This window comes from Pristiophorus japonicus, chromosome 5 (genome assembly GCF_044704955.1).
Source record: "Pristiophorus japonicus isolate sPriJap1 chromosome 5, sPriJap1.hap1, whole genome shotgun sequence".
NCBI lineage: Eukaryota > Metazoa > Chordata > Chondrichthyes > Pristiophoridae > Pristiophorus > Pristiophorus japonicus.
The window spans coordinates 242,079,336-242,093,219 of NC_091981.1; the positions used below are offsets into that span (position 1 = coordinate 242,079,336).

At 42.0% G+C, this 13,884-nt stretch overlaps 1 protein-coding gene across 7 annotated transcripts in view; it reads left to right on the plus strand.

Annotated features, from left to right (window-relative positions):
• Positions 1-13,884, plus strand: part of apbb1ip (amyloid beta (A4) precursor protein-binding, family B, member 1 interacting protein) — a 213,393-nt gene that overhangs the window by 152,614 nt on the left and 46,895 nt on the right. For all 7 annotated transcript variants that reach the window (XM_070881446.1, XM_070881453.1, XM_070881451.1 and 4 more), the window contains exon 8: positions 344-415. In XM_070881446.1, the coding sequence (XP_070737547.1) occupies positions 344-415 (72 nt within the window). The remainder of the gene's footprint in view (positions 1-343; positions 416-13,884) is intronic.

Sequence of the window (13,884 nt, forward strand, 5' to 3'; positions counted from 1 at the left end):
TTGCTGTCAGTTTTACACAGTAATGATGGCGAACGTTGACAGTTTTGCCATCATTACAACTGGAAATTCCAGGTCAATGCTTGCAGGGTAGAAGGTAAAAAAGAGAAATTGTTCGAGAAAAAATGGCAAGCAAAGAAAAATTTCTTTTAAAAAGCTGCTCCATGAACTTTGTTGATATGAAAAAGCAAAACTTTGAAAAAATTGGGAAACTACCAGACATTGAGAATCCATGCCACAGTCACTTACCATTCATAATGTAAACAGTAACAGTTTTATTCTGTGAAAATATAATGAGTTCTGTCACATTTCAGAGAAATAACTTTTCTTGATGTTTTGTGTCCAGAATTTCTACATTGCAAAGAAGAAAGCAGAAGGGAAGGATATGAAAGAAAAAAACAAGGAGGCTTTATTGGAGGTGAGTAAATGTTCTGAACACTTTGTAACAATCCACTATTTTATGTGTGCATATCAATTTATATCACAGGCCATCATACTAAGAATTCACATCAGTGAGGGAAACAAATATTAATCGTTAATAGCCATGAAATCCAAACACAATGTTTGTAAAATTGAGAACATAGTTGTCCAGATCTGGAATGCACTGCTTGAAAGGGTTGTGGAAGCAAAATCAATAGTAACTTTCAAAAAAGAATTGGATAAATACTTGAAAAGGAATTATTTTCAGGGTTATGGTGAAAGAGCTAAGGGGCAGGACTAATTGGATAGCTCTATCAAAGAGCTGGCACAGGCACAATGGGCCAAATGGCTTCCTTCTATGCTGTACGATTTTATGACATCATACTGATGACACTCCATTAGCATCATTCTTTTCATGGTACCATGTCAATAGGAATTTCTATCGTGCTCGATAGAAACAACTATTTACACACAGCAACTAGTTTAGGAATACAAATGCAACACAATAATACTTGACACATCAGTGATAGAGCCCATGGGCTAGAACCTCCACTTTTGAGCTTATCGTCCATTAAAAAAGGGTTTTCAGATCGCCGGCTTCTTGCCCATTCTCAAAACACCTAGTTTACATTTTTGAAAATGGGCGTTACTGTGAGCGATATCAAATGGGCAGTAACGTTAAATTTTTCTGACCTTCTGTTGTTCTTAGCAACGGCATGGCAACGCTCGATTCCCGCGATTCAGGAGGTCAAGGGTCATCATGACATGCGCAGAAGAGGAGACAGAGAGAGAGGGAGCTTAGAGGCACTAAAAGCGTGTGTGGCTGTGGTGTGTGCTTGTTTGGCTGATGTGGGAGGAACGACGGAGATTCACCAGCAACAAAGAGTCCACTAAGTACCAAGAACATAGTTGGCACTGAGTTTTTGTCCAACAAATAACATATAAAATGGAAGGGATGGAGGAGGCTCTGGAGCTGGTAGCCAGGAATACTGGTAGTAGAGGGTTCCCAGTAGTCCCTGAGCGCCGCACTACACCCCAAGGTGACACACCCTCATTGCCAACCACACGAGAGCCAGCAGCAACATCTTGCTTACGGCTCGGAGCACGCTCCCACCTCAGGCCCGTCCTCTCCCGTATCCGTCCAAGCAGCGCATCGACCATCACCACACCTCCCCCCTCCGCCACCCCACAATGAAGCATCACCTGAGGACCTCCTCGGCCAGGCAGCTTGGAGTCAGGAGGGTAAGGAGAAGAGATAGAGGTGGGGGGGGGGGGGGAGGGGGAGGAAGGGTTGGTTTGTACAGAAATACTGATGATTTCAGACTAATGTTCGGTTAAAATGTTTTTTATTTAACAAAACCTTGCAGCACATTGGCTCAGGTAGCTGCACCGTTACACGCTGGTGATTCCTTAACATCAAAGGGTATAATCACACTTAACTTCAATCAACTTAAACTTTAACTGTCATCAAGGTGATGCCCACTATTGATGTATGACCTGCGCACCCAGCAGTGTGTTAGCCTTGTAAATAACACCAATGTTCTTTCAGGCAAAGCGATCATTGATGAGCTCCTGACGTAAGGCTCTTGCAGCTATCATGCCACCATGGGCCCTTTCATGTGGTCTACAGCGGGGCGGGGGCATGGCTTCAGCATCAGCCTGATTGTGTGGGCCAATGTCAGCGTCCGCCTCCTCTTCCTCTCTCTGGTGAGGTGGACTGTCAGACTCATCAGGTAATTCTTGTCCCCTCCTGATAGCCAAGTTGTATTGCATGGAGCAGACCACCACGAATTGAGCTACCTGCTCAGAGTGGTATTGGAGCTTGCCTCCTGAGTGATCCAGGCATCTAAAGCACTGCTTCAGCACTCCAATGGTTTTCTCCATGATATTGCGAGTTGCTCTGTAGCTCTCATTGTATCGCTTCTCGACCTCGGTGTGGTTGTCACGCAGGAGGTCATCAGCCAGGTGGCGAGGCCATATCCTTTGTCCCCAAGCATCCAGCATTGACCTTGTAGCTCATTGTTAAACAAGTCAGATACTGTGCTCTCACGCAGGATGTGGACATCATGGATGCTGCCCGGAAATTGAGCATTCACTGCTCGTATAATGTACGAAGTTACAGACAGATGAGGAGGACCAGATGTTACACCCCCCACAAGTACAAGGAGAAGTATTCTTACCTCGACTTGCCCGACACCAGCTGCCTTCGGAGACTGCGCTTTCACAAAGAGGTTATCACTAAGGTATGCAAGCTGGTGGTCGACAACCAGCTGGACATTCAGGGAGTGGAATCCCTTGTGGTTCCTGAAAACCTCAGCAACCTGAAAAGGTGCCCACGTCGCAATGTGCGGACAATCTATTGCTCCCTGCACCTTGGGGAAGTTTGCAATTCTGGAGAATCCTAGAGCCCTCTCACTCTGTGCCTCCCTGGTCATAGGGAAGCTGATCAAGTCCATCCTGCATGTGTACAGGGCTTCAGTGACCTGTCTAATGCAGCGATGTGTGGCATGCTAAGAAAGTCCGCAAATGTCACCAGCTGTGGCCTGAAAAGAACCCGAGGCGTAGAACGACAGTGCCGCAGTGACTTTGACCTCGACAGACAGTGCAGTTCTGATGGTGCTGGCAGGCTGCAGATCTGCCCTTATCAGCTGGCATACCTCAGTGATAACCTCTTTGTGGAAGCGCAGTCTCCGAAGGCAGGTGGTGTCGGGCAAGTCAAGGTAAGAATGCTTCTCCTTATACTTGTGGGGGGTGTAATGTCTGGTCCTCCTCATCTGTCTGTCACTTCGTACATTGGGCACATAAGTGCAGTGCAGCATTCCTTCGGCGATGTCAAGTCTGCTGCATGTATTTGGTCACCAAGAGAGGGTGAGAAAGGACAGGCCCCATTGCAGTAGCTCTCTGTTTTCCACCGATTGCTCACAAACAAGGAATGTCCGACGAACACACCTCTTCAATTCCAATCTGTCAGTATGGTCAAAATGTTTTTAGAGATGTTGACATCAACTCCGATGTCCTGCAGAGTACATCCGAACCCTGCTGAGGTTGAAGCACAACAGCCTTTTAAAGGATGCAACATGTGATCTACAACATGGCGTTCATAACGCTGTGATTCGTTCCGGTTAGTTCCACTTTTTGTGGGCGGACTTTTGAACGAGCGATATTGTGAGCGAAATGTGTGCGAGGTGGTGAAATTGACGATGGGCGATCTCCAAGGCCGCTAGTTTGGGTAAATATGTTCTTTACGACAAAAAACAGTCGCCGGGCATTAATATTGAATCTCGCCGTTAATTCCGCACAGAAAGTAACGCTGGGCGATATTATGGGCGTTGAATTCGCCCATTCTGCTGATTCCGCCCAAAAAAAGTTGGCGGGCGGTAATATTTTTTCTCGCCATTAAGCATATGGAGAAAGTAACGCTCGGCAATAAGTTTCTGAAAAATACCCGCCAGTTTCAATTTTGTGCCAAAATGGGCGATATATGGGCGTTATACGTCATTTCAGCGGTAAAATGAGTGTTAAGTGGGCATTAAGCAGGCAAAAAAATTGGAGGTTCTAGCCTCATGAGAGTGATAGACACACAAGCAAACCACCTTGTAAAGGTGAAATCTTTGGTTTCTGTTTGATTCAAGTGTTTCTGGTTACACGTCACATGGTTTTAATGGGATCTTTTCACTATGAGAAACAATTCTCAGCTGCAATTAGAATAACCTGTTCTTCCTCCTCACTGTTTTTAATGTCTCCGCTGAGAAATCAACATGATCATATATTAAAATGAAGATAAGTAGCAGCATGGCACAATGGAACACAAACATGCTGCTTCACAGCAGTGGTGGAATGCAGAATTCAATCCATAACATCGAGTGTCTGATTGAAATACCCTCACAAGCAGACTGCAAATCAGTGGGCAAGTCATCCCCTGGTAGTTGGTTTACTCAGATGCTGTAAATAAACAGCAGATACAATGAAAAGCAAAGATAGGGTAACGTTTTAGGTAGAGACCCGAAATATTAACATTACAGGAAAGATGTGATTGCACTAGAGAGGGTACAGAGGAGATTTACGAGAATGTTGCCTGGGCTGGAGAATTTTAGCTATGAGGAAAGATTGGATAGGCTGGGGTTGTTTTCTTTCGAACAGAGGAGGCTGAGGGGAGACCTTATTCAGGTGTATAAAATTATGAGGGGCCTAGATAGAGTGGATAGGAAGGACCTATTTCCCTTTGCAGAGGGGTCAACAACCAGGAGGCATAGATTTAAAGTAATTGGTAGGAGGTTTTGGGGGAATTTGAGGGGAAATTTCTTCACCCAGAGGGTGGTGGGGGTGTGGAACTCAATGCCTGAAAGGGTGGTAGAGGCAGAAAGCCTCACCACATTTAAAAAGTACTTGGATGTGCACTTGAAGTGCCGTAACCTGCAGTGCTACGGACCTAGAGCTGGAAAGTGGGATTAGGCTGGATAGCACTTTGTTTGCTGGTGCGGACACGATGGGCCGAAATGGCCTCCTTCCGTGCTGTAAATTTCTATGATTCTATGATTAATCTATCTATTCTCTTTTTAGGTGCTGTTGCCTATCCAATCTTTCCTCAAAGCTAGCATTTTCAGATTTGCAGCATTTACAGGTTTTTTTTAATCATTCGATCTGTATGGTTTATAACAACACTGGTAGATGTTGGGGAGAGTTTTGATGCGTCCTATCCACTCTCTCAATCAAGGGAATAGGAAGAAAAATAATGGGCAGAAGAATAACTGGAAAAAGGACAGGCTCTTCCACTTCAAAGTGTAGAAATGTCAATACACTGATGAACTCTGTGTGACACACAGTATAATTTGGACTAGAACAGCATGTAGATTATTAAAGCACTGGGGAGTTATTTAGCATAAAATATAGTTTATAATGAAGGCACAGCAATAATTAGGGTTTTACGAACAGATGCATTGTAGCCTCTCTATCAATTGCTTTGGGATTAGGTTGCGACCAATCTATCGTGGGTAATGTTCCAGACAAGCATCATGGCTGTTGTGTACCAGACATAAACATTATGAACAGCTGACAAAACTATAGGCATTCCTCAAATGGGGATATCACTGTTGCATGATTGTAAGGAGAAAACGACTATTTAGAAAATTCACCACTATTATCAGTTTTATTCAATTTGTCTTCTGAACATTTTCACCACACTGTGAAACAGCATACACTACGTAAGTTATATGTGATGAATGTTATATTGTTAAACTGTTGAGCCTAGTATTGCAGTAGTGATCTAAGCAATTCAAAAAACACTTTGTCTCCTACATTGTCTGCCATGTCTATAATCCACCGGGAAGATTGCAATCTGTTTTTCTACACTCTTACAGTCACTTACCTTTACATCTGCGACACATTCAGCTAGGTAGTAGTGTTTGTAATATTAGGCAATAATACTCTTTGTTCCCCTTGGCTAATGCCACTTCCTGAATTCTGTAGACACTTTCAGATGGCTAAGAATCAAAAGATAAAATAGTTTTATTTTGTGTAATGAAGGCTTGTGCAGTCACAAAAAGACACAAAGTTAAAGAAGACTTTTCTTGTAATAGCAGTATATAGCGAATCTATTTCTGTGACAGTTGAAATGAGACCAGCTTTTAAGCCATAAAGTTGGAAAATCACTGATAGGTAGTCCTGACAACCCAGTCTCTATTAGACCAGCTAGCACCTTTCCCTCAATCCTAACAGTAGCTCCCAAACAACATATATACAGGTTGAAAATTCTGAAACCTATCAATGGCACCAATTTTTTTCCACTACTGGGAAGGTGCATATTGAAAATAAAATTCCTGCCAATATTGTTCTGGTCACCAGCCAGTGAGTTTCTCAATTTACTAAATGACTCTGCACTTAATTTACACTGACAGCTGAGGATTCTCCTGAGGTCTCATTGATTCTCGCTGATCAGGTCAGAAGACATTAAGGGAAGATGACAGGTTTATTCAACCAGACCCAACACATCAGACAGCACTGCACCACTCAAACTGAACTCCAGATTTTTAATGTTGAATTTTCATCACATTCTGACTTTAGTTCATTGTGACAAATCTCCCATACTGTGTAACAAATAAACGTACTAAAAATCACTAATCCGGTGGATCGGATACAAAGTCCAGCTGTAAAGGCTAACTCGTCAAAGAGCTGACTACATTATCAAAGTCACAGCAAATCCCAGATGCAAACACTTGGACATAAAAACCTCCAGTCTCAAAAATATTGAAGGCAATTTATTTATAATTATTAGTTAGTATCATAATACCTACATTTTCAGAATGTCTAATATGTGTTTTGTGTAGTATGGGTTAAAAGTTATTTTGTTGAGCTACCACAAAATGTATTTAAACACCCAGAGAGTTTGCTATGAATATTCTCAAAAAACATCATTAAAGTTAAACAATTTCACTTTGCCACGTATATATTAAAGGGAAAGCTAATCCTAGTAAGCAAGTATTTATTCACATTATATTGTAATAGTTTTCTCATAAATATAACCCTCTTCCACTGCCTCAGTTCATTTTGGTTAATAATGATTCATTGTAATGCCACAATGCCAATTTGTTATACAATTCTAAACAGGTTATTAGACTATGAAGAAAATATTACTTTAAACAAAAAAATGCACAATAAATTATTGGACACAATTTTAACTGATTTGCAAATACAAACTGAAGTTGTACATGTTAAAAAGTCACGGTTCTGCCATGGAGATGCTCCTTTACTTTCTACCTTTTGATTAATTCTGGGTCATTGATGCTCTCGCTTTGATTTGCTTCTTCCTTACTAATCAGTGAATGTTTGAGGAGAAGCTTTTCTTTTTCAGTGCTATCCTCATGTACTGAGAAATTCCAGACTCAATAATATCTGGCTTGATTTATTATTTAGTATCATGTTACCTACATTTGTAGATTAAATTTGCAGCATATGCAAAGTGGATTGTAATTTATTTCTAAGCCATGCCAGGAGCTCCACAAAAATACACTTAAGGCAACCCAAGGTACGTACATTGAACATTCAAATATAGGTAACATGACACTAAAAAAATTAATTCAAGCCAATTATTAGATATTACTGAGACTTTTTTTCAATCCCAGAATTAAAAGTCTGTGCATCTGGATTTACCAGCACTTTAATATAGTCAGTTCCACCCTTGTTTCACTGAAGTCACCAACTGCCTTTACTGCTGGAGCTATGTCAAAAGTACTTAATTGCGTGTAAAGTGCTTTGGGAATTCCTGTGGTCGTGAAAGGTGCTATATAAAAGTTATTAGTTTCTTTTGTGTGTGATATTAGCAATTACTAAAAGAAAGGTTACAGGTTGAATTACTCAGCTGCCAAAAGCGATTCTTTTTATAAGCTAGCAGAATGGAATGAATATATAAATATCCCGAACTTGAATAAGCAAGCTTTAAAATGAATGGTAGATGAAAGGAGACCTCACCTTGTCGAAGTGTGCGATGTTCCCTGCCTGCAATCTGTCTTTGATTCTGTTTACACACAATAAGAAAGCTGATTTCATAGTGGAGTGCTCTTTTTTCTTAAAAGTGAGCTCTCGGCCCTATGATTGATAGTACATCATCAAACAATTTCCTCATAACAGGAACCTGTACTTTTGTTTGGAAAAGAATTCCTCAGTAATTAAGTAGGCTTTTTATAAGCATGTCAGGTAATTCTTGGGGAAAATCAATTTCATGTCATTTTTAGCTCACATATAACGTTATTAATTGTGCATAAACAGCTGTCCACTTCAAAACAGGAAGCTGAAGCTCAGGAGATGCAAGCCAGCTGGGCTCATAAGCATGGTGATGTGAACCAGGGTTACAGTCATGTTAGTGGCATTGTATAACAGATCACTGTAAAATAATGCCCAATGTTGGACTGAACCATGCAGACTAACTTCCAGATTCAAGCCTCAGTCTGCTCTAAGTTAGTTGATCTCAGCATTAGGACTGATACAATTGGCTTCTGCACATCTGGGCTAGAGACTTAAAAATAAAAAATAAGCCAAAATTCATAGACTTGATTACTATCCAGTAGCTCTTACTGAAAAGTGCATGTGTGTGGTTATTGGGTGAGGAGAGGATTGGGCTCAGTTCTAATGCTTTCAAAAAAAAGTACAATTGTCTTTTTAAGAACTTTAAAAACAAACATCAGTCATATACGCAATTGCCGGCCAGATATATTGTGGTAGAGTTTCTGCTCCTTCACATTAGTAATATTAGTACAATCCGGGCAGAATCGGCTGAACAAGCGCAAAAGATCGAGGAATTATAAATGGCAGTGAGTTACGCCCAAAACTACTTGCGTTTGTGTTTTCCGCGATTATGCTGGTTGAAGATTTAATTCGGTCGGATCAGAAACCGCCTACAAAACTGGCCACAATCCCAAATCGACATTGCGAGCTTCTGCCGATTGCGCTGGTTCGGGAAGGCTCTTCAAATTGCGCTGATTTTCTTAGGTGCACAGGCTCTAGACACAAGATTTTCATATCAAAAATATTGAATTTGCTAAGAAACTGACCAGTGTATACCAATGAAATGATTATATGGTTCAGGATAATCCTTTTAAGTCATTTTCAGTGATTTTGCGGAGGACCGTACAGCCTTATTAAATTGCTTATTTTCTGGTGATTAATCCATTTCAGCTGTAATGGAAACATAGAAACATAGAAACATAGAAAATAGGTGCAGGAGTAGGCCATTCAGCCCTTCAAGCCTGCACCACCATTCAAGATGATCATGGCTGATCATGCAACTTCAGTACCCCATTCCTGCTTTCTCTTCATTCCCCTTGATCCCGTTAGTCGTAAGGGCCACATCTAACTCCCTTTTGAATATATCTAACAAACTGGCCTCAACAACTTTCTGTGGTAGAGAATTCCACAGGTTCACAAAGCTCTGAGTGAAGAAGTTTCTCCTCATCTCGGTCCTAAATGGCTTTCCTCTTATCCTTAGACTGTGACCCCTGGTTCTAGACTTCCCCAACATCAGGAACATTCTTCCTGCATCTAACCTGTCCAATCCCGTCAGAATTTGTATGTTTCTATGAGATCCCCTCTCATTCTTCTAAATACCAGTGAATATAAGCCTAATCGATCCAGGCTTTCTTCATATGTCAGTCCTGCCATCCCGGGAATCAGTCTGGTGAACCTTTGCTGCACTCCCTCAATAGCAAGAATGTCCTTCCTCAGATTAGGAGACCAAAACTGTACACAATATTCAAGGTGTGGCCTACAACTACAGCAAGACCTCCCTGCTCCTATATTCAAATCCTCTCGCTATGAAGGCCAACATGCCATTTGCCTTCTTCACCGCCTGCTGTACCTGTATGCCAACTTTCAATGACTGATGTACCATGACACCCAGGCCTCGTCGCACCTCCTCTTTCCCTAATCTGTCACCATTCAGATAATATTCTGCCTTCCTGTTTTTGCCACTAAAGTGGATCTCACATTTATCTACATTATACTGCATCTGCCATGCATTTGCCCACTCACCTAACCTGTCCAATTCACCCTGCAGCCTCTAAGCATCCTCCTCACAGCTCACACTGCCACCCAGCTTAGTGTCATCTGCAAACTTGGAGACATTACATTCAATTCCTTCGTCTAAAATCCATTAATGTATATTGTAAATAGCTGGGGTCCCAGCACTGAACCTTGCAGTACCCCACTAGTCACTGCCTGCCATTCTGAAAAGGACCCGTTTATTCCTACTCTTTGCTTCCTGTCTGCCAACCAGTTCTCTATCCATGTCAATACATTACCCCCTATACCATGTGCTTTAATTTTGCACACTAATCTCTTGTATGGGACCTTGTCAAAAGCTTTTTGAAAGTCCAAATACACCACATCCACTGGGTTCTCTATTGTCCATTCTATTGGTTACATACTCAAAAAATCTAGAAGATTTGTCAAACATGATTTCCCTTTCATAAATCTATGCTGACTTAGACCGATCCTGTCACTGCTTTCCAAATGCGCTGCTTTTACATATTTAAAAATTGATTCCAATATTTTCCCCATCAATGATGTCAGGCTAGCCATCTATAATTTCCTGCTTTCTCTCTCCCTCTTTTAAAAATTGGGGTTACATTAGCTACCCTCCAATTCATAGGAACTGATCCAGAGTCTATAGAATGTTGGAAAATGACCACCAATGCATCCACCATTTCTAGGGCCACTTCCTTAAGTATTCTGGGATGCAGACTATCAGGCCCTGGGGATTTATTGGCCTTCAATCCCATCAATTTCCCTAACACAATTTCCTGAATAATAAGGATTTCCTTCAGTTCCTCCTTCTCGCTAGACCCTCGGTCCCCTAGTATTTCCGGAAGATTATTTGTGAAGACAGAACCAAAGCATTTGTTGAATTGGTCTGCCATTTCTTTGTTCCCCATTATAAATTCACCTGATTCTGACTGCAAGGGACCTTCATTTGTCTTCTCTAATCTTTTTCCCTTCACATATCTATAGAAGCTTTTGCAGTCAGTTTTTATGTTCCGTGCAAGCTTACTCTCATACTCTATTTTCCCCCTCCTAATTAAACCCTTTGTCCTCCTCTGTTGAATTTTAATTTCTCCCAGTCCTCAGGTTTGCTGATTTTTCTGGCCAATTTATATGCCTCTTCCTTGGTTTTAACACTATCTCTAATTTCCCTTGTTAGCCACAGTTGAGCCACCTTCCCCATTTTATTTTTATGCCAGACAGGATGTACAATTGTTGAAGTTCATCCATGTGATCTTCAAATGTCTGCCATTGCCTATCCACCGTCAGCCCTTTAAGTATCATTCGCCAGTCTATCCTAGCCAATTCACGTCTCAGACCATCGAAGTTACCTTTCTTTAAGTTCAGGACTCTAGTCTCTGAATTAACTGTGTCACTCTCCATCTTAGTGAAGAATTCTACCATAATATGGTCACTCTTCCCCAAGGGGCCTCGCACAACAAGATTGTTAATTAATCCTCTCTCATTACACAACACCCAGTCTAGGATGGCCAGCTCTCTGGTTGGTTCCTCAACATATTGGTCTAGAAAAGCATCCCTTATACACTCCAGGAAATCCTCCTCCACCGTATTGCTATCAGTTTGGTTAGTACCATCTATATGTCAATTAAAGTCACCCATGATAATTGCTGTTCATTTATTGCATTCCTAATTTCCTGTTTGATGCCATCCCCAAACTCACTACTATTGTTTGGTGGTCTGTACACAACTCCCACTAGCGTTTTCTGCCCTTTGGTGCTCCGCAGCTCTACCCATACAGATTCCACATCATCCAAGCTAATGCCCTTCCTTGTAATTGCATTAATCTCCTCTTTAACCAGCAACGCTACCTCACCTTCTTTTCCTTTCTGTCTATCCTTCCTGAATATTGAATACCCCTGGATGTTGATTCCCAGTCTTGGTCACCCTGGAGCCATGTCTCCGAAATCCCAATTACATCATATTCGTTAACAGCCGGCTGTGCAATTAATTCATCCACCTTATTACAAATGCTCCTCGCATTGAGACACAGAGCCTTCAGGCTTGTTTTTTTAACACTCTTTGTCCTTTTAGAATTATGCTGTACTGTGGCCCTTTTTGATTTTTGCCTTTGATTTCTCTGCCCTCCACTTTTACTTATCTCCTTTCTATCTTTTGCTTCTGCCCCTATTTCACTTCCCTCTGTCTCCCTGCATAGTTCCCATCCCTCTGCCATATTAATTTAAACCCTCCCCAACAGGACTAGCAAACACTCCCCCGAGGACATCGGTTCCGGTCCTGTCCAGGTGCAGACCACTCGATTTGTACTGGTCCCACCTCCCCCAGAACCGGTTCCAATGTCCCAGGAATTTGAATCCCTGCCTCTTGCACCATTCCTCAAGCCACATATTCATCTTAACTATCCTGCTATTTCTACTCTGACTAGCACGTGGCACTGGTAGCAATCCTGAGATTACTACCTTTGACGTCCTACTTTTTAATTTAACTCCTAGCTCCCTAAATTCAGCCTGTAGGACCTAATCCTTTTTTACCTGTATCGTTGGTACCTATATGCACCACGACAACTGGTTGTTCACCCTCCCCCTCCAGAATGCCCTGCAGCCGCTCCGAGACATCCTTGATCCTTGCACCGGGGAGACAACATACCATCCTGGAGTCTCAATTGCGGCTGCAGAAATGCCTATCTATTCCCCTTGCAATAGAATCCCCTACCACTATAGCTCTCCCACTCTTTTTCCTGCCCTCCTGTGCAACAGAGCCACCCATGGTGCCATGAACTTGGCTGCTGCTGCCTTCCTCTGCTAGTGTGAGTCAATGCGCTCAGCAGATGAAGGCAGAAAAGCAGCAGGAAAAAAAGTCAGATATAGCATGCACCGAGCACCAAGTTACCACTCCTAAACACATCAAAGAATAAGTTTTAATGGGAAGAAAAAAAATAAACTCTTATGTTCTATTATGCTGCCCAATTGTGCTGGTTTATGGAGGATCTTATGTTTGTCATGATGCAAACAAATTTTAGCGGAAACTTGAACTTTATCCTAACCGGCGGAATGGCCAGCACATTTTGGGTGCAATTTCCCAATTGACCCCATTAACTGTATATCGTGGTCGAGACCACACCTGGAGTACTGCATACCATATTGGTCTCCTTATTTAAGAAGGGATATACTTGCATTGGAAGCAGTTAAGAGAAGGTTCATGAGGTTGATTCCTGAGAGAAGAGGTTGGCATATGAAGAAAGGTTGAGCAGGTTGGGCTTATACTCATTGGAGTTTAGAAGAAGGAGAGGTGATCTTATTGAAACATATAAGATTCTGAGGGGGCTTGATAGGTTGGATGCAGAGAGGATGTTTCCTCTCGTGGGGGAATCTAGAACTAGGGGGCATAGTCTCAGAATAAGGGATCGCCCATTTAAAACGGAAATGAAGAAGAATTTCTTCTCTCAGAAGAATATCGTGGCCGACTGTAATGGTCCCTTGGGTAACCATAATAGGCACGTTTGACTTAACGCTGACCAATGTGTTACCCCACTGAGCCATCCAGGGAACCATCATTTTTTTAACATTATGAATAAACTTATACAAATGCATTCTCAATGATTGAGGTGTTCAATGGCTTATTTTATTTTCTAAATACCATGTGTTCCTCTTCTGAGTCAGGAAGTAGCCTCTGGAGTTTTGACATACTTAGGCCATTTTCTCTCTGATGCCACCATCAAATTTCAAAAGTCCATCCGAAATCTGACTTTTTTTTCCTGCTGAGGGCATTGACTCACACTAGCATTGGTTCCATGGCCACCAGGAGTCATCCACCACCTCACCTAAGTGATCTCATCTGGGACCCTAGACAATGAGGGTTGACCGGCAATTCAACCTCAGGGGATATCATAACCAAGCTCCATCATGTCTTCACCCGACATTCAAGCATGTGCACTTTCCACCATGGCTTATTGAAAAATGA